The 26,560-nt window shown below is 44.5% G+C and overlaps 2 protein-coding genes across 6 annotated transcripts in view; both read right to left on the reverse strand.

Annotated features, from left to right (window-relative positions):
- Positions 1-554: 554 nt before the first annotated feature.
- DHRS11 (dehydrogenase/reductase 11) lies at positions 555-8,546 on the reverse strand. Of its 2 annotated transcripts, XM_004462032.4 has the most exons (7): positions 8,174-8,546; positions 5,282-5,491; positions 3,109-3,203; positions 2,378-2,507; positions 1,577-1,669; positions 1,305-1,370; positions 555-1,187 (listed from the first exon to the last, which is right to left on the reverse strand). In XM_004462032.4, the coding sequence occupies exons 1-7, from the start codon at positions 8,528-8,530 to the stop codon at positions 1,146-1,148; spliced, it is 993 nt and encodes a 330-aa protein (XP_004462089.2). In that variant the 5' UTR covers positions 8,531-8,546; the 3' UTR covers positions 555-1,145. The 2 variants fall into 2 exon arrangements, with proteins under 2 accessions (XP_004462089.2, XP_012382024.2); XM_012526570.3 differs by lacking the exon at positions 1,577-1,669.
- Positions 8,547-9,182: 636 nt separating this feature from the next.
- The window catches only part of GGNBP2 (gametogenetin binding protein 2), a 36,108-nt gene continuing 18,730 nt past the window's right edge, over positions 9,183-26,560 (reverse strand). For 2 of the 4 annotated variants that reach the window (XM_004462036.4, XM_004462034.5), the window contains 8 exons: positions 18,912-19,115; positions 17,788-17,962; positions 16,529-16,723; positions 13,986-14,133; positions 13,494-13,619; positions 13,261-13,409; positions 12,326-12,574; positions 9,183-11,292 (listed from right to left, as the gene is read on the reverse strand). In XM_004462036.4, the coding sequence (XP_004462093.1) occupies positions 11,089-11,292; positions 12,326-12,574; positions 13,261-13,409; positions 13,494-13,619; positions 13,986-14,133; positions 16,529-16,723; positions 17,788-17,962; positions 18,912-19,115 (1,450 nt within the window). In that variant the 3' untranslated portion in view covers positions 9,183-11,088. Of the gene's footprint in view, positions 11,293-12,325; positions 12,575-13,260; positions 13,410-13,493; positions 13,620-13,985; positions 14,134-16,528; positions 16,724-17,787; positions 17,963-18,905; positions 19,116-26,560 lie in introns of all 4 variants that reach the window. The other 2 variants (XM_004462035.5, XM_004462033.5) reach the window with 2 other exon arrangements.

Genomic DNA, 26,560 nt, shown 5'->3' on the forward strand with positions numbered 1-26,560 from the left:
GAGCCCCCACCCACAGAGTCCACCGCCAGGGACTTGTAAATTTCCCGGGAAACCTCTCCCGCATCCAGCCCCTCCTTTGCTCCCCCACTGCCTCCCTCATCACCAGTCAGCAGAAATAACTTTTGTGTCCCGTGGCCGCTGGTCTCTTCCTAAGTGACAACTCTGTGCCAGTCGTGCCTCTGCTGATAAACCAACTGATGCCCTTGGCCCACAGGTAAATGCCAGACTCCCCTGTTCAGCATTCAAGACCCGTAGAGCCCAATGAGCCAGCCAGGAGGTGTCTGTTCAGCCTCCTCTGCCTCCTTCACTAAATTCTGCTTTTCTCACAATACTGCATGTTCTTCTTGGCCTTCCAGCCTTTTACCCCGTTTTTCTTCTTTTCTAACTGGCAAACTCCTACCTATTCAAGACCCAATCCAAACCCACTACCTAAGGTATGCCACTAGTGAAGACTGAAACCCACCCACCTTTCCACTCACCTTGAAGAAATTGAGATACAATTACCCCTGATCACAGAGAAAGGGAAGAACTGAAAGACACTCTTAAGGCCAAGGTAGGTTGGTTGGGACTTTCTTTTATTATCACAGTGAAATCCACTTGGGAGGCAAGGCCCTGGTGATCAGCTGCCAAAGTGAGAATGGAGTGATAATCCCACCCAGGGCCAAGAAGCCAAGATTGGGCCAGAGAATGGGTAAGGAGGGAGAGAAGGGGATAGAGGGCAGCAGGGCACTGAGAGGAGGAAGCCTGGAGCACCAGTGACCATTCAGATAAAAGGTGAAGGCCTCTCTGCCACCCCAACCTAAGGGGTGGGGGTGGAGGTGTGAGAAGACAGGGGAAAGCCCTCCTTTTGGTCACAGCCCTTCCCCAGGTCAAAGGGAAGAGTCTGATGAGAGCAGGCCAAGGCCAAGGAGTCCAAGCAGGCAGCCAAGAACAAGTTAGGTAAAACAATCACGTCCTCTCCCTAGCCCATTTTCACATTTGGGAAGGAAACACTTTGACAAGATGATATTAAAAACCTCACACAATTTTTTTAGCCCCTGGTGGGGAAGGGGAAGTGGAATCCAGGAGTCCAGAGATCAACACCTAAAATCCAGAGGCAGGAGCCCAGCCGGGGGTTAAGGAGGGAAGGAGCTCCCCACAGGATCCTAGGTCACCTGCTCTGTGGGCCTCATCTGAATGTCTCCAATCTGCAGAAAGCACAAGGCTAGAGGCAGCCAGGGCACTCCCTCCACCCCCTGAGGCCTCCCTGCTCCCCTCCTCTGGTGATGGTTGTCCGGGAGGTGAACAGTCAAGGCCAGACTCACCTGGACGTGTGGAGGGGTGCTGAGGACGTAGATGACAGCCTCGGCCACATCCTCAGGTTTGAGACACTGAGAGCACCAGGGGGAAGGGATGAGGACAGGAGGGACTCAAGGTCCCTCCCACCATCGAGGTCCTCTCCAGCCTCCAAATTCCCACCCCCACCCACCAGGAGGGGCAACAGGCTGGCTAGAAAGGTGGGGGTCTGAAGACCAGGGTTCCCTCTGTCTTCACTTGGGGAGTGAGTAGTTTCACTGGGCCCAGAGGGAGGCCCCACCTTCATGTTTTCATAGGTGGCAGCCGCCTTTTCAGGTTCCTTGTCAAGGAGCTTGAAGGCGAATTGCGTCTCCACCACCCCTGGAGAGATGCACTGGGCCAAAAGAGAGGGCCTGCTCAAGGGCTGAGCTTCGCTCCACCCCCGCCCCAACCAGAAGCCAGCTCTTTGGGGAGGCTGGGAGAAAATGACTGCATCCACAGGCCCAGCTTCACAGTGATGGCTGCCAGTGTCTAGCAGCCTCCTCCTTTCTCCAAAGCTTCCCCCAGCAATGATCACAATGATTCCTACCATCTACTGAGCCCTTACTGTATATGCTAAGTAAATGTCTTACAAAATGGTATATATCCCCTAAAACCTCACGACCAGGTAGATATCATCTCCATTCTGCCAATGAAAAGGCTGAGTCTTGGAGAGGTTGAGTGACTTGCCCAAGGTCATGTGACCTTTTGAGGGGGAATAGTCCTGAGTCCAGGCTTTCAACCATTACACACCTGGTCTCCCCCAATTCCTCCTTGCTCTCAGTCTCACCCCACCATGTTCTTCTCAAGTCAGCCCCATCCTACCTCCGAGTCTAAGCCTGGTCATTGGTCACTGGATCAGTGAAATGGGGAATGAAGGGGGGAAACTCCATTACTGAGCAGAGCCATGGAAACAGCAGCAGAGCCCAGGAGTTCTGTACCCAGGCCACTCCCAGAACTGTAAGCAGCATACTCAGGACTGAGTTTCCTGGGCAGGAGTGGGGGTAAGGGAGTGTGTGCACCCACCCCACCCCACCCCACCGGGTCCGGGCCACATCCTCACCGTGGCTCGGATATGGGTCTGGGCCTCCCGAAGCTCTTGCCTCAGCCCCTCTGTCAGGGCGGTGACGGCGTACTTGCTGGCACTGTAGAAATGGATCATGGGCTGGGGCGTCACTCGGTGGCCAGACATGCTGGGTGGAGGGAGGGAAAGAAAAAGCAGAGGGACTGAGGTGCCTGGGAGACCAGCAGTGCCCTTGCGGTACCAATCAAGCCTCCTTTTCCCCAGCCCACCCATCTGTCAGCAGGGAATCCTTCTGCGGCCATCTCCACAGTCCACTAATCAGATCTAACTTGTTACTCAAGCAGCTCCTGAAAGCCCTCCCCTTCTTAGAATCTTCCTAACTGACCACAGAACCCCCTCTCCTGGTCATGGATATTTCAATTCCATCTGTGTGTTCCCTGATATGGCTCTTTTGGGAGATCTCTGGGGGCTGGGGCCATGTCACCATTCTCAAAGTGGGGTTCACCCCAGGGCCCAAGGAGTGGACAGCACCAGGCTTCAGCTGCACAGGGAAGGGGGCTGAGCTGAGCTATCCATCCCAGTCAACTATGGGTTGGGCACTTGACATACATAATTCTTCCCCTCACCGTAACTGTGCAAACTGGGTATTAAATTCCCATTTAGTCACTAAGGAAACTGAGGTGCCCAGAGGCCAAATAAGCTGCCTCCAGCTGCCCAGCACGGAGGGTGAGTGGTGATCTGAACTCTGCCCATCAGCCCCCTGCCCTCACCTGTTGATGTTAATGATGTGCCCGTCGTCCACCTTCCGCTCCTTCATGGACTGGTAGGCTTCCCGGGTGCAGATGCTGAGGGCCAGCACGTTCACCTGCGGGCCAGGGAGGAATGGAGTGTCACCAGCTTGGCCCCATCTGTGCAGGTGATGGAGCCACAGGGCACCCTGGGGGTGGGAGGTGGCATTCCATACAGGGTCTAGGTCTACCAGAGGCCCAGGGCCTCTCCTTTTCTCCCCCAAACACCCCACCCTTTTCTTGGGCAGAGTCTCTGGCCCTGCTCTATCCTAAACAGTCTAAAAATCCCTCCTTGGATGGCTTAAAAACTTCTCTCAAGCACAGACCCTAGTCTCTTCACCTTACTCAGCTACTCTCTGCTCTTGTCGCCTCCCCTCCCTTGAGACTAGTGGAGAGAAGGCCTGACCCGCCTTCCTTTAACCTGTGTTCTATCTACAAGAGTAGGCCCATAGGCCCAGAGACTTTAGGGCCAGAGACAGGGAGGGCCCCGCACATCCTGCATCCTACTTGCTCTGGCAGAGGAGACCCAAGTCCAGAGGCTGGAGGAAGTATCTCTGCTATAGAGCTCCTGCCCAGCTCTGTCCCATCAGCCTCCCCCATGAGGACAAGCAAAGATAAACCCTTCAGCAGGTCTTCACATCTCTCCCCTTGGGAAGAGAAGGGAACGAGCCAGGAGATTAGATGTTTCCCTTTATCAAATGACAGAGGCAGCAATTGGGACCTGAACACCCTCAGTGTGAGTATGACAGGAAGGAGAGACATAGGCCAGAAGGGCCCGGGAGGTTTTCAGCCATTTCTGGTCCTGCTAGCAATGTGGGTTTATGGGGCAGAGACTTCAGCTCCTCAGGGCAGATGGAGTAGGAGAAACGGATCCCCTGGGACCAGGTGAGTGGCTCTCCTGGGCCTGGGGGCCAGGGGTGGAGGTGGAGAAGATGCCTTATAGGACAATCCTAATAGAGTCAGGTAACGTTCAGGCTGAAAGGGGCCTTAGGGATTTAACAGAATTTTTCCTTTTACAGATCGGCAAGTTGAGGCTCAGGTTGAGAGACCCACTTGCTACAGGTGAGGCCTCCCCCAACTCTGATCTCCCAGAAGCCTCTCTGAGGCAGGGGTGGTGCTGCCTTGTTCACTGCTTCCTTTCCAGGCCCAGGCACCTATTAGGTGGTAAATCTGTCAGCAGATGTGAAAAGGGTTGTGTAATAATAGAAGCATCACGTCTACACTGCTTTTTAATTTCTCAGAATACGTTCACATCCTGGTACATCCTAAATAGAGCCTGGAAGTTGAAAACCTATGTCCTGAAGGCTGTGGTTGGCCTGTACACTGTTATAAAACATTTTTAGTTAAGTTTCCAAATGTACTGGAAGGTTGCATTCATTAACATCGTTACTGAATGCTTATTGGCTGAGGCTATATCAGAGAATAAAGCAGACAAAAAGCCTTGTCCTCATGGAGCTGACATTTTAGTGAATGGAGGGGAGGGCTGTCAATAAAAAGTCCAGATTCCCTGAATCTCTCAAATTATAAATTCTGGCCACCCAGGGCCCACACTGGCAGAAAGCAACTGTGCTGTACTCGAGCGGTGCAGGCCCCCAGAGAGCCGTGTACTCCCGCTCACTGCAGACCCCGCCTGACCCAACTCATTTACGTACCCTGCCTGCCCCCGGGAGGCATCTGAATTTGTGACCCCAATTATTGATGATGTAGATATGTTCATCCCGATTAAATGTGACAACACTGAAGCTCAGAAAGTAACTAACCTGCCTAAAGTCATACATGCAATAGCTGGCGGGGCTGTGTGGGAACAGCATCTCCTGTCTCCTGGTCCATCCTCTTCCCAAGCACTCAGCACCGTGCTGACACGTGGGGGGCACTGACTAAACAGCAGCTCTCTTCCCTACCACTCTTCCTTCCAGTGGCAGGAAAGCAGCCTAGACTTTAAGAACTGCCCTCAAAAGAGCAAGGGGCTGAAAAGATCCAGCCATTCCTCTACTCACCCTCCCTCCAGTAGAGAAAGAAGCAAGGGGAGAGCCAAGGTGTCCCAGGTAGGAAGCAAAGATCCCTCTTCCTAGCTGACCCACTGGTTCCCAGCAGCCCTCCAATCCCTACCCCTCTGGCTCCCAACCTCCCACACCCAGCCTAGAGCCCACCTTACATTCAACATGTCCTTCCAACCGCTCGTGCTGCCTGAGAGCAGGGTGTCAGGCCGGGCCAGGCCAGCGTTGTTGATGCAGATGTCCACACCACTGTGCTGGGAGCGGACAGCTGAGAACATGGAGAGGATGTCTTCCTCATTTGACAGGTCACATCTGTAGGGGATCAAAGTCCCGGGGTAGCCTGCACTCTTACATTCAGCAGCCAGCTCCTATGAAACCCAACAGGGGTCTGACTGGGGTGAGCTCTCACTCCCACCCCTCCCCACCCGGAGACAGGCCTCCCTCCCATGTGACCACTCAGAGAACTCTGTCCTTTGGTGACTTTCTTTCTGCCACACAGATGTTGGGACAGCCCAGCCCTAAAGCTTGTCCCTTTGGTCAAAGTCCAAGGGATGACAGAAACTTCCTGAGTGAGGAAGTGGAAGAGTTGAAGAGAGCAAAGGAGGAAAACTGAGTTATAGTGTTAGGTTACATAAAAACTAGTCTTTAGTTCTAAGAAGGGAGAAGGGCTGAAGGGGCCAGAGATACTGAGAACTGAGTAAAATCTTTTCTGCCTCTTCCTCAACAGGTACAGTTCCACTGTCTGTCTCAGCCAGGTCATGCTTCTTCCTCAGTGCCAAGAGCTGGTTACCACAGGGCCTCAATTCTCTCCTCCCCTATTACCTTATCCAATCCCCCGCCCCTCAACTCTCAACTATCAGAAGGGAGAACCCCACTGCCCCCCAACAGCTGCAGCCAGTTGGCTCTGGAGTTCTCACATACTTTTCCACTGAACCCAAATGCCAATCTCCCATCTTTCTACCTATATTTAGGGTCAGGAAGTCAGCACTGATTCTTTCTCTGCCCCCTGGCACACCACCCTTTACTCCAAGGTTTCTTTGGAGACTGTGAGGCAAGTCAGGTTGCTGGTGACATTGTGCAGTGGCCTTCTCAGGGAGGAGACAGGGGACCCCTTGTGTAGCCACAGGGTCCTCACCACACTGAGGAGTCCTGAGAGATAAATACCTGAGAAAGGAGAGCCAAGAGAAGATGGCTGTGAGGGAAGCTGACATCCAAAAGCAGAAAGAAAACAAGCTGTGTGGCCTTGGAGGCCAGGTGACTGGGCCTCAGAGCCTTGTGAAGGTGACTGTGTACATGGGGGGGAGGTGGCAGTGTGGAGCTTCCTAGAGGAAGGCCAGCTTAGCAGCTGCCCTGGCCTGGAGTCCCTTCCTCCCCGAAAAGAAGCTGGAAATAAAGGGCTAGCTCAAGTGACCCAGGAGATCTTTTCTGCTTTAGCTTTCTGTGAATTCAAACTTCAGTTACCTCCTCAGAAAAGAGATTTCCCTCTATGGAGCCGAAACCCAAACTTTGCTTTAATATCAACAAATGAATCAATCAATAATAGCAGACTGTGGACAAGGAAGCCTGGAATTCTCCCCTGCCCTAGCATACAATTTCAGCCTCCTCCTTCAGACTCAAAGTCGCTGGCGGAAAGCCAGAATGGGGGAACTGAGAATATATTTCTCCCTGCCCCTGCCTTATCATTGCCCCACTTGTGCCACCTGGACCATCTTCACACCTACCCTCAAAAATGACCTGAAATCATTTCGGTTCCCTCACAGCAGAGGCATTCTCCCCTCATGAAGTCGTCCTGGGGCTGAGTGTTCAGCCTGGGGATCCCCTTGGGGCTCAGGGACCCCCTTTCCTGGCTTGCTTGGGGTAGAGGAGTAGGAAGAGAATGCAAGATTGGCTTTAGAATTAGAGAATCCAGTTGTCCAATCCCTGGCCTGACTCGGCGCCAAGGCTGGAGCTGGGCCCTGAGCAACCCAGAATAGGGAAGAGGGAGGGACAAAGTGGGGCAATGGTGGAGCCAGGTGACCTTGGGATTATCTGGAAGGCCATAAAGTGTACCTTTAGTCAGCAGCAGGGGAGGGGACAGTCCTCCTTCCTGTATACCTTCTTTCCCTGCCCACACCTAACACCTCCCTACCCTTTCCCTGTCTGGGGACTTGGAGCAATGGTGGAGATAAAGTCCTGGAGCTCACTAACCCAAAAGTGATCTCTCCAGGGGCAAATCCAAAAATGACTTATGGGTACTTCTCTTGTCTCCTTCCTCCCTGATCCAACATGGCCAACTTGGTTTCATCTTTCTCTGAGCTCTTGTTGCTCACAAGTCTAGGGGCTCCTAACCTCACGGTAAGGGAGAAATCAGGAGCTCCCCTTGGTTCCCCTTGGGGTTACATGTTCAGCACCCAGTTCAGCACCCAGTTTCACTTAATCAGTCTCACCTAGGACAGTGAAATTAGAGAAAGGTCTACCTATGACTGTCCCATTCATCTCTCAAGGTCATTACAAATGAGTTAACCCACAGATTGGGGGCCATGGGAAGGTGCTGAGTCTCTTCAGACCCCAACCCCACCTCAGTCCTGAGTCAAAAATTATAATGATCAACATCTCTACTTCCTGAGTATATGGCTGGCCAACCCACTTTGCCTGGCTTGATGGGTGGACCTCGGAATCACAGGAAACCATCCAGCAACCAACTTGGCTACTGAGGCCAGAAAGCTTTCTTTTCTTCTCCCTGGCTACCTAGCTAGTACCTGATCTCTGACTTCCCTCTTCCTCAGCCCAAATCCTGGGCAGGAGGTGAGAGAGAAAACTGCCGGGGATCTTGGTACACTGAGCAGGACTGTTAGCAGAAAATGACTCCTTAAAATAAAAAGGACTTTTAAAAGGGGATTTAGGTCTCCCCTCCCAGGTAGGCATCCATCCTTCCTGTCTCTGGGCGCGGTGCAAAAGGCCATGGGGTGGCGGGTAAGTGAGGCCCCGCCCGGGCCCCCTCCCCTACCTGGAGTCCTACCCCCGCGGAAACGACGCTCCCTGCGCGCCCCCGCTCCCCCGCAGGGCCTTACCTCGATGTTGCCCACGGTGCGGGCACAACCCACCACCTTCAGTCCCTGCTGGACCAGTGCCCGGGCCACGGCCGCGCCGATGCCCCCCGAAGCGCCCGTCACCAGCGCCAGCCGGTCTCGCCACCGCTCCATGCCGGCCCTGGCCATGGCCCCCGGCCTCCCGCGCGCCTCGCTCCCGGAGCCCGGCACTTGGACCGCGGAGCCCCGGCCCGGGTCGGGGAGGCCCGGCCGCTCTTTGGTCACCGCCGCGCCAGCGGCCGCCGATCTGCCCGCGTCCGAGCCGCGCCTTACGCCGCCCCCATCCTGGCCGGCCTCGGGCCGGGGCTCCACCCCCTGGCGCTCGGCGCTGGGCCACATCCCGCCCGCGGACGGCCGCGGCCTGGCCGCCCCGCCCCTGCGCCGCCGCCCCGGCCCACGCGGCCCTTCCGGCCCCGCCCCTTCCGGCCCCGGACGGGAAAACGCGGAGGGGTCCTTGGGAGCGGTGGTCCGCTTCTCGGTGCGCTCTTCCCTTTGGGGCGGGGAAACCGAGGTTCATTGGGACCTGCTCCAGTCCGGAGGATGTACATGCTCTCCCCTCCGGCTTCGGATCCCTTCCCAGGTCCTGACCCCTAAGGCCAAGATGAGAAATTAAGGGCATTTAAGAAGACCCCAGGGCAGTGGGTGTGGCTTAGTGGTTTGAGCGCCTGCTTCCCACGTACGAGCGAGGTCCTGGATTCAATCCCCGGTACTTCCTTAAAAAAAAAAAAAAAGACCTGCAGCACCCTCCCAAACCCCAGCTGGTGGCTGACGGGAAGGCTTCAGCCCAGAACGGCGGAGTGTCACCGCCGGGTGACTTTGGGAAGGACTTTACCCTACCTGACCCTTAGACCATGGAAAGTGGAGCGGTTAAAAATGGTAACACCCCCAGCACCCGCCTATCGGGGGATTCTGTCCCTAAGTGGCCCGACTCTCCCAATTGTCCAAGACCATTCCCCTCACCCCACCCCGGTACAGAAAATATCACGTTGTATTTCAACGGGTAAAATAATGGCTAACATTTATTGAGCGCTTACTGTGTGACAAGTACTTTAAAGCATTTTACATTTGATCTGCACAACCACTCCATGAGATAAGCACTATTATCATCTTCGTTTTAAGAATGAGTATACTGCAGGCCATCCAGCGTGAGACCAGGAATGTACTCCTGAACTGCTTTCAAAACTCCATTCGCCCTTTGGACACTCTTGGGCTTTTGGAGGTGTTCAGAGCCAAGCTCACTTGGCTATCTGACCACCCAGGATATTCCATCAGAGCCCTGAAAACCGTCTCACTTCTGCATTCTTAATATATCCATCCTTCCAAAGAAAAAGCATCTGAACAAACAGTAGGACTCTGCCAGCAAGTAATGAGATAAGGATATGGCTGGTTAATTCATTTAACAAGTACTCCATTGCCTACCAAGTAAATGCTTGGCCCCAAGGACAAAGATCAAATAAAAAAAAAACAAAACAAAACCAGCCCTAACCTTCAGAGTTCCCAAGAGAACACTTAATTTTAATAGGTGGTGGGGAGGGGATTGGCTTCTTAGAAGCCAAGGGGTGTGGGAGGCCCTTAAGTCATTTTTTATGGATTCCAGAATGAGTGAAAGCAAACAAGGGTCAGAGAGAAATCAAGACTCATCTTACTTCTGCCCCAATCCATATACAACACTAAAATGTGAAAACTCAGGAGGTAGATCAAAGCAATACCGACTACAAAAATTAAATCTCATAGCTTCTGCTGTTGCCACTTGAAATCTAATTGGAAATCTGATTAAGAGGTAGAAAGCCGATAAAATTTCTTTCATTTCTACTGTGCAGCAGTATTGACTGTCCCACAGCTTGCCTGCTGCCCACCAAGTATTATCAACATGCAGACACAAAGCTCTACGCACATGTGCTTATTGAGCTATTGACTCAACCTTTTAAAGGCAGCCAAATGATACTCCTTAGGGAATCTCTCTTTACAGTACTTACACAGACAGCCTGTGACAGCAATAAACTGTAATGCCAGTGACTTTATTGTTGGAAGCCAGATAAGGCTGAACATGGTCAGTGCAGTCCTCTAATCTTAGTTATATATTATGCAGGGTTTTCAACCCTTGGTTGAAATTCTGCCAAGCTTTTTCATATTTCTGGGTCAATATGAACCTCTAAATTTAAGCTGCTTTGTGTAATGTATGAAGAAACATTTAATAATAGCAATTAAAGTCTCATGAGAAATTACAATGCTAGCCAGTATTTAAAGGTATTGCAGCAAATTTATTCTTTCAAAACAAAAGACCAAGACTTGCTTTTCCTGGTTGTCAACTCTGATCAAGGGAAGAATTCTGTTTTCCATCCAATCTGTATCTATTCTCGTTTGCTCTTCATCCTAACATGAACACTGGCCAAGTACCAAGTTCACAAGTGGCAAATATTAAAATACTGCCACACATTAAGTAGAAACATGTACACCAAATTTTACTATGCATATTAATAAATATTCTTTATTTTAAATTTTGCACATTGAGTTTTAACATTACATCCAAACATTTCGCAAGTGGATGTCTACTTTGTAAAACCATATATTCAGCTCATTGTCATTTCTGTACAGAAGTATAAGTACAACATTACTTTTTGCCACTAAGTTGCTTTAGTAAGTTTCACAGGAAGAGAAACATTTAATGAAAAGAGATGGCTTAAATCATATGGCAGGCCTGCGCAGCCACGCAACTAAAGACACAAGCCTGAAGAAAGAACTAATGAGGTTACCTCCACCGTCTCCCAAAACAAGAAAGAATCACATTGATTTAAGATAAAATTTTGCCATAAGTCACTAAATTAAGAGTTTTTTGAAAGAGAAGGCGCAGTAGTCATCTTGAGTGTTTCATTGAAAGACAGAGCTATTTTATTTATTTAATTTGCTCCAGCCGTTGTCAACCAGCCACTACAAATGGGCCTCTTGTGATCATTTAAGCGGCAGTATTTATTAAATTTCTCCTTCAGATGCTGTCGGTATTGTTCTCTATTGCTGTAGAAAGACTGGTTATTAGCCATAAATGACTGTATTTCATCTTGTGAGATAAAGATTTCCTCATCTGAAGTACATTCAGACTCATCCTGCAAATTAAAGCAGTAGTTAACACAATTAAATTAAGAATGCAAAATGCTATGCTGATGGAGGACAGTTAAAATTAAAGCATTCTAGCCTTTTAATTGGAGTAATTACAGAAAAAACAGCATGTCATTTTACCTTAGAAAAGAATAAGGTGAGAGTAAAGTCCAACCAACTTGGTGTGAAACCCTGATCTATAATTTATAGATTAGGCCCATGAGCCTAGCAGACTACTACCATACCTCTGCCTTAAGAAATGACTAATTAGTGATGGTTATAACTTGTTACCAAATTTAAAAATCAAACTTACCTCTAGCTGCCCCTATGTTGAGACATTTTCACAGCCTTTTTAAACTTTAAGTTACATAGCATCAACATGAAACTTTGCAACCACATAAAAAAGAGGGAATTCCCAAAGCACTTGGTTCTATTACGACCCAATTTACTATGGATAAGACATTGCCCTTCTCCTTCCTTCTCCACCTCCCCTCTCCCTCCATCCCCATCACTGCCACATACACAATGCACTGGGTCACTTGGAATCAGGTATAATTCATCTAAAGTCTCAAGAATTGGAGTCAATTATAAAAGATTTCCCAAGCTCAGTTATGCTTTTATCCTATATGACACTCAAGTAGCCTAGAAGGCTACTAGGTCAGCTCTATGTCAGATTCCATCTTCTTTTCTATTCTGGGAGACTGGCTACCATAACATAGCCACTACCATAAATTCCAGAGTTTGTTTATAACAACTCTCTTCAAGGAGGCAGACTCCTGGATATGCTACCTTTATGTCCCTCTTCCCTCTCTCAATTAGTCCCTTCCACCTTTGAGACAAAAGAGAACAAGGAAATGTGCTCTAGCAGTTGCATAAACCATGAGAGAAAGAGCATAAATTGAAGTCACCGAAGAATATGAAATATTGCTCTTAATTTCTTAAATACCCGCCCCCTACCCTGAACACTCAAATACTGTCCCCTCCCACCTCCCTACCCTCTGAGCAAATAGATGAGCACCATAAGACAGTTGGATTACTTACAAGAAGTTCAACTAAGCTTTTGGCGCCTTTTCCAGAATCAGGACCAAATGACGTTTCTGTAGGTTCTGTGAACTGTGGAACATTTTTCCTATGCTCAAACCAAGGCAGCGGCTGCCCAGCCTTTTCGGAGCTGCAACAGCTTTCAGGATGTGCATCTTTGGTCTTGTCACGATGAAACACTGTGTGCACGGTATTTCCTGAGTTCTCACGATTACCTGAATCTGTAATACAGCTTCCAAGCTTTTGAATCTGAAACCACAGCAAAGGATTTTCCAGGTAAGGCAGGGAATAATACCAATTATTCTTTAAGGAAAAAAAATGCGGGAAGTGGATGTGGCTCAAGCGAATGAGCTCCCACCTACCACATGGGAGGCCCTGGGTTCGGTTTCTGGTGCCTCCTAAAGAGAAGGCAAGCAGACACAGAGAGCACACAGTGAATGGACACACAGAACAGAGAGCAAGCACGAAACAAGGCAGTGGTAGAGGGCAGTTATAAATAAAAAAAGGAAAAAAAAAGCCCTGTTGGAGCATTAAATATTTAGAAGAAATATTGCGTAGCAGCAGCTAGCATTCACTGGGCACTTAATATGTACCAGACACTATGCAAGCTCTTCAATCATTTTACATTCACAGAACCTAATAGGACTGTTATCACCATTTTATAAACAGGAAAACGAGGACAAAGCACACTGCTCAAGACTGCATAACTAATAAATAACTAGTATTAGGAAAAAAATGAATTTAATGACCCACATGGACAAATGCCATCAAGAGCACATGCACACATAAAAATGAATGAGCAACTAATGGAACTGCACAAAGTACTCATTCTAAACAATTCCTAGCATCTAAGCTGCACACATGCTACTCCAAGAATAAAAGATTCTTCTCCCTTCAAGAGCAAAGGCTGAAGAACTGCGAGTTATGACACTTACATGTTCATCACATTTTAACATCTTGCTTTTCTTTTTCTTCTTTTTATTTTTCCCTTTTGTGTTACTCTCTTCAGAATTTGCCCAACATTCGACACAACTATCGCCATCGTCCTCTTTGTCTTCACAGTGATGAACACAGGAATCATCACCTGAGGAAAGCAATGACCCCTCTTATTTATGCTCTTACGTCCGCCATGTAGTAGAAATAATTGGGAAGTTCAACCTGAACCTACCATGTTCATCATGATTACAAATGCCTTCTGTGCAGGCCACATCTGAACCCTCTCGAGAACCTGTTTCACTCCCTTCCATGCTGGATGAATATCCACAATCACTACCATTACAGTGTGGAGATAAGCCTGAGAATAAATCAGATGAGAGTTACAGAGAATGGCAACTAACAAGCCAATAAGCATACTGAGATAAAGAGTGAACCAACTAGGGACTCAAGAAAAAAATTTTAAACTGATGGATTAATTAGTACAAAGTGAATTAAATAATGAAATTATTATTAGGGCTATTACCATTTTTTGTTTTTGTCAAATAAGAACAAATGAAAGACCATTAAGAGATAGGAAATATTAAGTGTTTAACTAAATTATATGATATTCTTGGGACAATTAAGCAGTTCCTAAATTCTAAATTCCAGAATCTCTAAAACCTTTTAAATTTAAAAGTAAACAATAGACTTGAGTTAATTTTAAAAATAAACTGCATTTACCTACCTTTCTTTATTTTAGGGGACCCCAAAAGATTGCCACTGCTAGGACAGGTACATGATGTATTTTCATTGGTAACTATTACTTCTACACAACTATTACCATCTTCAGTGCTGCCACAGGCTTTGCAGCTGTTTTCTATGAAGTCTGTTTCCTGTAAGGATCAACATGAAGCCACAGTTTATATTAAAAAAAAAAAAAAAAAAAAGCTTTACCGACATAATGGATACATTTTAATTTCCTTAGCATATCACCAATTACATAAAAATTATGAGGTTAACAATGGAAGAAACGGTTCTCCTGAAAATTCACTTTAAGACTGTGAACCAACTAAAAGCGAGTGAAGCATTAAGGATAAGTATACGATAGCAGATATCAGAGCATGGTCCACTACTAATATTTGTGGGTTCCCTGAGATTGTGAAAGTCTGCAAGGTCAAAACTATTTTCATAATAGTACTGAGATGTTATTTGCTTTTTTCTGTGTTGACATTTACAATGGTGGGTAAAGTTGTTGGTCCCTTAGCATAATTCAAGGCAGTAGTACCAAACTGTACTAATAAGCATCTTATTCTTTGCTTATCAAACACTCCCAGGGTGGGATTAGGGGGTAGTGGATTTTACTTATGAAAATCCTTGATGAAGTGGTATAATTTATTAATTTTAGTAAATATCGAACCTTGAGTAGATACTTTTATATTCTATGTGTCAACAGAATACTTAAAGCAACTTTGCTGCATACCAAAATACAATGGTGTCTCACAGAAAAGTAGATGTGTAACTGTTACAGCTAAATTAGTTAGCTTTTTTCTTAGTTTTCTTTTTCTTAGTTTTTTTTCTTTTTTCACAGAATATCCGTATGATTTGAAGGAATGACTGAAAGACAAACTATGAATACCCAGACATGGATATTTAGCGGACATTTTCTCAAAAATGAATTAAGTAAGGAAGCAGACATGGTTCAATTGATAGAGCATCTGCCTACCATATGGAGGGCCCAGGGTTCGATACCCTCGGCCTTCTGACCCGTGTGGTGAGCTGGCCCACACGCAGTGCTGCTGCATGCAAGGAGTGCCATGCCATGCAGGGGTGCCCCCAAGTAGAGGTGCCCCACGTGCAAGGAGTATGCCCTGAAAGAAGAGCTGCCCTGCGTGAAAAAAGCGCAGCCTGCCCAGGAATGGCGCCACACACACAGAGAGCTGATGCAGCAAGATGACGCAACAAAAAGAGACACAGTTTCCCAGTGCTGCCTGACAATGCAATGCAATTGGATGCAGAACACATAGCAAATGGACACAGAGCAGACAACGGAGGGAAAGGGGAGAGAAATAAATAAAGCTAAAAAAAAAAAAGAATTAAGTCAGCCTGTCATTTCAAAGAAGAGAGACCGCATTCGTCAATGAAAAAAACATTTAAACTTTTTCAAAATATCAGCCATTTTGAAAACTTGTATATAGCACTGTGAGCCTCAAGCTTCCTAAAAACTATTCTGATGAATCAGAAGTGATCTTAACCTATGTGATTACTTAATATTGTATAATGAAATATCATGTAGAATATCTGCATAATTCAGTGAACCAGTTTATCTTTCAAATGACAAGTATATGATGTTACAAAATCATTAATGAGTAAAAGATCCATTGCAATTTAGTCAAAATTATTTTAATTTAACAGCATATGAAAAGGTCATTGATATAGTATCAGATTCCACATTACAACTAATCTTTAAGAAACTACCACTTGTCAAGTTGTAGTGTCAAAGCATATCCACAACTATCTAAGGTTTATATTAAAATACCCTTCCCTTTTCCTACCATATGAATCTGTGTGAGGCCAGATTTTCTTCATACGCTTCAAACAAGCAACATATGGAAATAGAATGAATACAGAAGGAGATATGAAAATTCAACTGATTCCTCAACAGATTTGCAGAATTATAAAATGCCATTCTTCTCACTTCCATTTTTTTGTTTTGCAAATAGTTATTTTAAAAAGTACTATTCATGCTAGTATAAAATGGGCTTATTATTTTAAAATGAAATAATTTACATTTTTCTGTTTTAAATTCTAATACAGTAAATAGCAATATTACCTATAACCCACCTAAGTAAATACTCATTGGGTACCTTAGTTTTTAACAATGTAAAGGTGTCCTGAGAACAAAAGTTTGAGAACTGCTGCTCTGGATTATGTACAGAGGTTAACTTTCCACATATTGACTTTGGTCCTTTGGTCCTAAAAGCATACTAAGGTCAGGTAAAGGCATAACTATTCAACAGTGTCTTTTTTTTTTTTTTTTTTGCCAGGGGGAAGGGAAGGGGAGGGTGTGGGGTGTGCCCGGGGGGGCAGGGATTGAACCCTGAACCTCGTATGTGGGAAGCCAGGGCTCAACCACTGAGTCACATCATCTGCCCCCAACATTGTCTTTTATTCAAAACACAGGAATGTGCATCTGGAAAAACAAGGTTAAAATGCCCAAATCTAGCTAAGTATTATCCTTCTATCTAAAGAAACACTATACATTTATAAATTGGTATTAAGGAATATTACCTTTTCTTGGCTTACTTCCTTTTCATCTGTTGTTTGTAAGGGAGCAGGAATATCACAGACACATTTATTTTTTCGCCTATTCTTCCGTTTTTGGCGCTTCTTTTCTTGCTTGAGTTCTCTTACTCGTTCCTCTTCTGAAAATTCTTCACAAAGTTGTTCCAATCGGCTAATACCCTGTACTTTTTCCACAGTCATCTGTTATTAAAACCAAGTAGAGAGTGAATATATATCAGAACTTCCTTTATTCACCATGCAAATTCTCATTTGTTAAATTTAAGTGATACCACATATATAGAAACTGCTATTTTTATGCCGCAATTTTGCAAGTTTGTCTCCACAAAGTATTTCAACTTTTAATTCCTTAAATGACACCAGCCTTAAAATCTATGCAGGAAGGCAACATTTAATTCCAGTGAGAAAAGGGATACTTATACAGACTACTATTCCAAACCAACAATACTGTAGTTTCAAATTTGAGAAATAAAGCAAAATAAACATTCATTTTTTTTTCACACAATGAGACTATTTAACCTGATCTTTAAAAGATCTAGTCTCTGAAGGTACAAACGTATGAAAAGGATTAAAATCTGTTCACCAAGAACCAGTATAAATTTCCTCAGACTCCCCAGAACAGGGTGCTAAAAGTTCATGGATAGACTTGAGGAAAAAGGGTTTACAGTTTTTATCTCATTCTGAAAAGGGGCCGGTGACCTAGTTGTAGGACTATAACCATGCCCTAGAACATAACAAAATATCCATTAGCCAAAAATTTATTTTCTACAGAGTATAACCAAAAAAGATATGGCCAAATTAAACCCAATATCAGCAATATAAAGAGAATTTAGTTTGCTTCTCAAAGTAGTTCTTATTCCATGGCATTCAGACAGCATTTACTTCATGTACTTTACACTACTGGACATCAGCAAATGGACTCATTAAAGGTGTCTAATTTTGTTAGTTTTTGGCTGCTTTTACTTTTCATAATAGCATCTCATTAAATAATCAACAATTTCATTTATCTTACTCTGAGAAAGTCTAAAATACCAAGGCTGGAAGAGTAATAGGATTAAAAAATAAAGAGGAATCCACAAACATTTCCATTTACATATCCAGTCCCCTAGAATTCCAGAGGCCATGAAACTTTATCACTGGATCACAGCCCTTTGAAGAAAGTTAAGACTGGTAGCTTAGGCTAAGAGTCAGTCTAATAACCTGATTAAACAATCTTGGATGCTAAAGCACTAGCTCACTGTTCTTACCTCAAAACTCTTGCGTAAAGCATCAACACCAAGATAGAAAAGCATCTGCCACGTCTGCTCTTCTGCCCGTAGTTTTTGCCAGATTCTATGTAATCTTTCATAAAGATGAATTCCCAGGCAAGTGAGGACTTCTTCTTGAGCTATATCTATTGTCTTAGCATGCCGCTCTCTTCGTCTATAAAGGAGAATAAATCACGCATAATTCCTAATACCCTTAAATGAAACAGTAAAAGATGTTTACCACATCTGCAAGTTCAGGTTTTAAACACAATCTGTATACCTAACAACCAAATAAAAAGACACATTTATCTTCAATTAATATAAATATACAAGTACACAAGTATACATAAAACCAATGAGAAATAACACATGCATGTAAAGCTCAATCCTAATATTGCTTAAACAAGGTAATTCAGGAACTGGCATAAAAAAGATGGTTTTTGGGCAAAAAATGGAAGAGACACAATATCAAAGTGATTCAGTCATGGGTAAAAGCCCTCTCAGCCAATCTTTAGTAGGACTGCTCACAGAATTTTAGGAGTATTCTAAAAGCTTAGTAGAAAGCAAGCACCCAAATGAAGGCTGATATACAAAACGAAGGGAAAACGGATTTGATTTATTCTATTTTTTTTCTAATTTTTGCCTTCACAACAAAGCCAGAGATACCATTTTAGGTTTTTATATAATTTCATAATTTATAATATACACAGTTCATGAATTACATTCAAATACAGCATTTCTTAAACCTCTACTGCAAAAACCTCACTTCCTAACCAAAAACCATCATAGTGAATAAAATTGAAACATGCCAATGCATGGACAGAGAAAAGTCCCTTTAATCATTTTCAAATGAAAATGATAGTCTATAATAATGAAAGCCAAAACAGCCTGCCTCCCTTCAAGCAACAAAGAACAGCAGAGAACTGAGCCTACACTACAGAATACTTTCTATTTTTCTCTAGTCAATTAAGAAATGCATTTACTTTACAGAAAGTGATTCACAGGAACACTTTATTTATGTACTATATATAAGTACTGAGGTAAAAGGTGATGAAAATAAACTTTCAGTAATATAATGAAGCAAAGCGCTAGATAGCCCATTCTAGCAAATTACATACTCATACCCTCCTGCGAACTCTGGCTCAGCACGACCCAAAAGATGTGCAATGAAGTCTGTTTCACAGCAAACATGTATGTGTCGTTCATGTGGACAGCACCGTAAGCCTTCATAAAGTGCAGCACAGTAGCCCTTCTCTTTGCTGCAATCCAGTTCCCCAATAAGGATATTGTATGCTCGGAGGACTTTATTTTTGCAATCAGTGCAAAACCTGTTGGGAAAAAAAAGGCTCATAATTAAGAACTGGCTGTATAATGATTTCTATGTCATGTATCAACAGTGCACACTAAATGATGGTACTCCTCTTCCATCAAGAGCATTAAAAAAATTCATATACATATTAAAACCAGTCATGTAAGGTAAATATAAATTTACAGGCTCCATGAGTAAAGCTAAATCTCCATTTGCAAATTATTTTTAAGATGAAAAAGAAGGAAACAAATATATACCTGCTATTTCACAAAATCTGTGCCCAGAAAACATTAGCTGCCAAGGACTAGCATATCCCCACCACTCGAAGAGTTATTTGTACAGGAGAGAAATAAAACAAGCCACAAACCAATGACTTTTTTTTTTTTAAATGCTAATCACCAGTTTTTTATTGTTTTTTATTTTTTTTTAAAGATTTATTTTGTTTATTTATTTAATTCCCCTCCCCTCCCCCGGTTGTCTGTTTTCTGTGTCTTTTTGCTGCGTCTTGTTTCTTTGTCCGCTTCTGTTGTCGTCAGCGGCACGGGAAGTGTGGGCGGCGCCATTCCTCGGCAGGCTGCTCCCTCCTTCGCGCTGGGCGGCTCTCCTTATGGGTGCACTCCTTGTGCGTGGGGCTCCCCTACGCGGGGGACACCCCTGTGTGGCACGGCACTCCTTGCGCGCATCAGCACTGCGCATGGGCCAGCTCCACACGGGTCAAGGAGGCCCGGGGCTTGAACCGCCGGCCTCCCATGTGGTAGACGGACGCCCTAACCCCTGGGCCAAAGTCCGTTTCCCCCAATGACTCTTAAGCTCCTTCTCCTTCCAGTCTCTGAAAAGTTACGGTTAACTAAATTAGTTGGTATCGTCAGTCAGTAAACCTTGATTCAAATTTTTATTAAAACATTTTAAGGGAAAGGAAACGGACTTGGCCCAGTGGACAGGGCGTCCATCTACCACATAGGAGGTCCGCGGTTCAAATCCCGGGCCTCCTTGACCCATGTGGAGCGGGCCCATGCACAGTGCTGATGCGCGCAAGAAGTGCCCTGTCACGTGAGGGGTATCCCCCACGTAGGGGAGCCCCACGTGCAAGGAGTGCGCCCCGTAAGGAGAGCCGCCCAGCGGGAAAGAAAGTTCAGCCTGCCCAAAAATGGCACCACACACATAGAGAGCTGACACAACAAGATGATTCAACAGAAAGAAACACAGATTCCCGTGCTGCTGACAACAACAGAAGCGGACAAAGCAAAACATGCAACAAATGGACACAGAGAGCAGACAACGCGGGGTTGGGGGGGAAGGGAAGAGAAATAAATAAAAAATAAATCTTAAAAAAAAAAAAAGAACATTTTAATACATCACTAGCAAAGTATTTGGGGGTGGGGGAAAAAGGTGTGTGTATTTTAGGAGATAACAGGGAAGCAGGCACTCAAACCACTGAGCTATACCTGCTCCCCAAGATATATGTATTTTTTTTAGTAATGTCCAAAATATCAAAATCTTTCTCTTGAACAACATGCATTTCTCAATACAGAGACATAATATAGACCATATAAAATGTGGTTTATACTCAAGTGTATGTAATGTGGCAAAGGTGCAGAAAAGCGTTCTAACCAAGAAGGGAAAAAAATATTCTTTTAAAAACAAAATATATTCAATCGGAAGGAGAGTAAGAATACAGCGTGGTTTATCTTTGAATTTCTAAAACAAGGAAGAACCTGGACTGGTGAAAAAGCCAGTCTCACAATATTAATGACTAGCTCTCGGAAAAAATGGGCTGTGGTAGGACATTTTTATTTATTTGATCTAAATTAATCTTTCTAGATGAGCTTACTTACTCCCATGGCTTCAGCCATCATAGCTAAAGATGACTTTTGACTTTACAGCTCCATTCAAGACTCTGCCCTTGCCTAAGGGCCGGACCTATATTGATAAGTGGTGGGACATCCAAGTGTCCAAGGGGCATCACTTTAAACACAGCATCCAAAGCCAAGTGTAACACATTCTCTTACTATGCGCTCTCACAATCCCTGTTAAGGACTTCAGTCTGTCACCCAGGCTGGAAATCTTAGTCAATTCTAACTTTTTCTTATGTCCCCCTTTAGGTGAGGTACAGTTGGTGATTTAAAGTTGCCTAGATGACTTAAAAAAAAAACGTAACTGGCCTCCCTGCTTCATTCTTCTGAGCACTAATGCATCTCACTAAAATAATTTTTCTAAAGCAATTCTGTTCGTCTCATTATGAACTAAAAAACCTCCCCACTCCTTATCAAGGTATTCAATGGCTTCTCTCTTATTCAACCTATTTCCAGCCTTTCCAAGACCCACCTCCCCCTTCATGATTCTCACAACTCTACCCTGCCCCCCCCACACCATATGCACAACAGACTACACTTCCTTGCACACAGCTGATGTGTCCCTACTTCAAAGTATTTTCCTTCTGCTTCCTTCCCACTCCTCATATTCTTCTAAATCCTGTCCACCTTTTAAGAAGCCTTCTGCAGTTCCTATAACTAGAATTCAACCTTCCTCTGTTATTATTTTTGATTTGTACTTCTTACTACGTATTTACCCTTATACTGCCATATACATGTCTTTTTGGCCCAAGAGTAGATAACTGTGTTTCTTGAAATGTATGTGTACCAAATAGAGGCTAGAAGATCACATGGTAAACAGAAGCAATAATGCTGACAAGTAATATTAAATCATGCCTTACCAATGCCTCAAAAATGGACAAAGAATTATTTCCCCCATATTTTATGCAACTTTAAGCCCTGAGTAGTTTAATGTGAAGTTGTACAACTATAAGCACATAAATAAACAATAACTTTAAAATATTATATGGTTACTAGAAAGCAACCTAAAAAAAAGTAACACAGGAATGTGTAACAGTGAAACCTCATGTGAAATACAAATATGGGTAATACTGAATATAAGACTTTCTACAAAATATAAACACAAATAAACTAGAGAGACAGAAACAGAGTAGCAGCTATGTATAGCAGGGGAAGCACAGAGAGACTGAGAGATGATGAGGGTTTTTTATTATTGGAATAATGAAAATGCTCTTGGGAAGCGGACGTAGCTCAACTGATAGAGCACCGTCTACCATATGGAGGGTCCAAGGTTCAAAACCCAGGGCCTCCTGACCGGTGTGGTAAGCTGGCCCACGTGGAGTGCTGCTGTGCATGAGGACAGCCGTGCCAGATGGGGGCGCCTCTGCGTGGGGACGCCACATGGGGGTGCCCCACACGCAAGGAGAGCTGCCCCACGTGGAAACAGCACAGCTGGCCCAGGAATGGCACCGCACACATGGAGAGCTGACACAGCAAGATGATGCAACAAAAAAGAGGGGCAGTTTCCCAGTGCCACTGGATAATGCAAGTGGATGCAGAAGAACACAAAGCGAATGGGCAAAGAGCAGACAACAGGAGGGAAGGGGAGAGAAATTTTTTAAAAAATCTTAAAAAAAAAAAAAAAAAGCTCAGTAACAATTGAAGTGATGAATGTACAACTTCATGATTATACCAAATAACACTGATTGTACACTTTGAATGGATTTATGCTTTATTAATATGTATCAATAAAATTGATTTGTAAAAAATATATAGAAACGATGAGAGAGAGAGAGAGAATATGGAAGACATAAGAATGAAAGTGATTTTTCCTGTGTGCAAAAGTAATCTTGCACATAAACTTTAAAATAATATGTATTTATTTTTTAAGGCAATGGTTTCATAGTTTCCTAACACCTAATTTTTAATGATATACTACTACAACACTTACCTGGCTAAAATAGTGTTATCAAATCTAAGAACTAGAAACACAGGAATGACAAGGATTTGCAAATCTGGAATGCAAACCTTCACTTACAAACTCATCAATGGAGAAAAGTTAATTTCAAAATGAATTGAGTTTTATAACTTCACTATCTTTTTTTGCTTCTCCCTATATCCTTATGTTTTCGTTACTACTCTGTAAAGGTAACATCAAAGAGAAAGCAAATGCGGAGTCTGAGGAGCTTTATATGTAGTATTTCCTTCATTCCTTCCTAATGAATTACTATTTAATCAAGTAAAGAGCTCAGAAAGCCTGATACATAGCAACTGCTCAATAAAATTTAGCTAATAAACACATAACCAATAATCATAATAGTAATTCCCAAATCTGGATGTCTAGAATCACCTGGAGCGCTTTTTACAAATACAAAGTCTTAAATTAGTTTATGGGCTCCCCTGAGAATGACAATTAGGAACAATTTATTCAGTAATAACAGTAGCAAGCATTTATTAAGTGCTTACCATATGACAGATACTAAGTAAGCCTTATTAGGTACCATTAATCCAAACAACCAATTTAAATATAAAACCATGCCCCCCAAACACAGAAAATATGTGCAAACATTTTAGGAAATGCCAAAACACTAGCTCTGATAACTAGCAATTTATCACTGAAAAAAGCCATCTTCCTATAGCATAGACTAGACTATAATGGTCAATTCCTACTGAAAGCGAATAGACTCCACAATGGACCTATATATATATTTACGTTTCATGTTTATACCATGTTCCCCCCTAAACTCACAACTGACATATTCTCTACTCTCTTGGGTATAGCCAACCAAAAAGACAAATAAACAAGAAAGTCTATAGCTAAAAAAAGAGAAACACCTACTAAACTTGGTATGCAGATTAATAAGTCATTAGTTCACTGCCATATAAAATAAACACCAATCTTGATGATGCCAGTTTTTATCATTCACCTTTCGTTTTCCATAAGTGTCCCCAGAGTAAAAGTCAAGGTCAAAAGAATGCAAAACCACAAACTCAACATGTGACAAATTATATATTAAAACAAAAGAGGGAAACGGACTTTGGCCCAGTGGTTAGGGCGTCCGTCTACCATATGGGAGGTCCGCAGTTCAAACCCCGGGCCTCCTTGACCCGTGTGGAGCTGGCCATGCGCAGTGCTGATGCGCGCAAGGAGTGCCGTGCCACGCAAGGGTGTCCCCCGCGTAGGGGAGCCCCACGCGCAAGGAGTGCGCCCATGAGGAAAGCCGCCCAGCGTGAAAAGAGCAGCCTGCCCAGGTTATGGCGCTGCCCACACTTCCCGTGCCGCTGACGACAACAGAAGCGGACAAAGAAACAAGACGCAGCAAATAGACACCAAGAACAGACAACCAGGGGAGGGGGGGAAATTAATTAAATAAATAAATCTTTTAAAAAAAAAAAGAGGGAAGTGGATTTGGCTCACTGGATAGAGCGTCCGCCTATCACATGGAAGGTTCAGGGTTCAAACCCAGGGCCTCCTGACCTGTGTGGTGAGCTGGCCCACTTGCAGCGCTGATGCCCACAAGGAGTGCCCTGCCATGCAGGGGTGTCCCCTGTGTAGGGGAGCCCCATGCACAAGGGATACGCCCTTTAAGGAGAGCCACCCTACGCGAAGAAATCGCAGCCCGCCCAGGCGTCGCACCACACGCATGGAGAGCTGACGCAGCAAGATGACACAACAAAAAGAGATACAGATTCCCGGTACCACTGACAAGAATCCAAACGGACACAGAAGAACACATAGCCAATGGACACAGAGAGCAGACAACGGGGTGGGGCGGGGGAGAGAAAGAAATAAAAAATAAATCTTTAAAAACAAACAAAAAAACCCAAAAGAACTCCCTCAAGAATGCCATCTCTAGATGACCTCCTTTCCTATTGCACTCTCCCTCCCTATGAATTTCCAAATGCTAATGACAAACTAAGAAAATTCCTTAGTAAATGTATTCTAAAAAGAAAAACCTCACAGAAATGTATAGCATAGTAAAATGCATGTGACTGCATGTGAAATATGAATATGGGTAAAACTGCATATGTAAAACTGTTTTTCTTTGAAACTGAACAAATATGTGTTAACACTACAAAATGGGGAAACGGACTTTGGCCCAGTGGTTAGGGTGTCCGTCTACCATATGGGAGGTCCGCGGTTCAAACCCCGGGCCTCCTTGACCCGTGTGGAGCTGGCCATGCGCAGTGCTGATGCGCGCAAAGGAGTGCCTTGCCACGCAAGGGTGTCCCCCGCGTGCGGGAGCCCCACGCGCAAGGAGTGCGCCCATGAGGAAAGCCGCCCAGCGTGAAAAGAAAGAGCAGCCTGCCCAGGAATGGCGCCGCCCACACTTCCCATGCCGCTGACGACAATAGAAGCGGACAAAGAAACAAGACGCAGCAAATAGACACCGAGAACAGACAACCAGGGGAGGGGGGGAAATTAAATAAATAAATAAATCTTTAAAAAAAAAAAAAAAAAACTACAAAATGCAAATATTAGACAAAAGAAATTATACGAAGTCAAAGAAACCAGATACAGAGTACTACACACTACATGATTCCATTTATATAAAATGTAAATATAAATCAATGTATAAAGATGGAATTAGATTAGTGGTTACGTAGGGCTGGGGAAGGACAACTAAGGAGGGTATGGAGTTTTTCTTTTTTTTATAAGATTTATTTATTTCTCTCCCCTCCCCCCCCCCCCGGTTGTCTGTTCTCTGTGTCTATTTGCTGCCTCTTTCTTTGTCCGCTTCTGTTGTCAGCAGCACGGGAATCTGTGTTTCTTTTTTTCTGTTGTGTCATCTTCTTCTGTCAGCTCTCTGTGTATGTGGCACCATTCCTGGGCAGGGCTGCACTTTCTTTCGTGCTGGGCGGCTCTCCTTATGGGGCGCATTTCTTGCGCATGGGGCTCCCCTATACGGGGGTGGACAACCCTGCGTGGCACGGAACTCCTTGCGCGCATTAGCACTGTGCATGGGCCAGCTCCACATGGGTCAAGGAGGCCCAGGGTTTGAACCACGGACCTCCCATGTGGTAGACGGAAGCCCTAACCACTGGGCCAAGTCCACTGCCTGGAGTTTTTCTTTTTGGAGTAATGAAACTGTTCTAAAAATTTTTTGTGTGATGAATGCACAACACTGTGATTATACTAAATGCCATTGATTATACACTTTGAATAGATCATATGGTACACGACTATATCTCAATAAAACTGCTTACTAAATTTTTAAAAATCTGAAATTACTTATACAAGAATTCCAACTTTGTTTTTAGGTTTTGAAAAATAACAGAAAAATAGTTCAAAACAGTACTGAATAAAAAGATGCTAATTTAACTCTAATTTTGAAAACACCATCATAAAATGACTCTAAAATAAAAATAAAAGTACCAGAGTTCCCAAAGTGACTTAAATACACTTCATTCCAAAGTTATCCTGTGTTTCTTGAAAAAGCTGATCTGTAACCAACAGGTAAAAATGACTAAAAAAGAAGATGCTGGCTCAACATGAGAAGGGCTAACACTGAGACACATCCCGCAAAGGAATCGCCTACCCAATTAAGCTCCACCCAGTGCCAGGTATTAATGGAAAAGGGTGGAGTATTATTATAGGAAGGGGGTCAGTGACAGGCCAGTCTGGATGACT

Source organism: Dasypus novemcinctus, chromosome 21, assembly GCF_030445035.2.
Source record: "Dasypus novemcinctus isolate mDasNov1 chromosome 21, mDasNov1.1.hap2, whole genome shotgun sequence".
NCBI classification, from domain to species: Eukaryota; Metazoa; Chordata; class Mammalia; order Cingulata; family Dasypodidae; genus Dasypus; species Dasypus novemcinctus.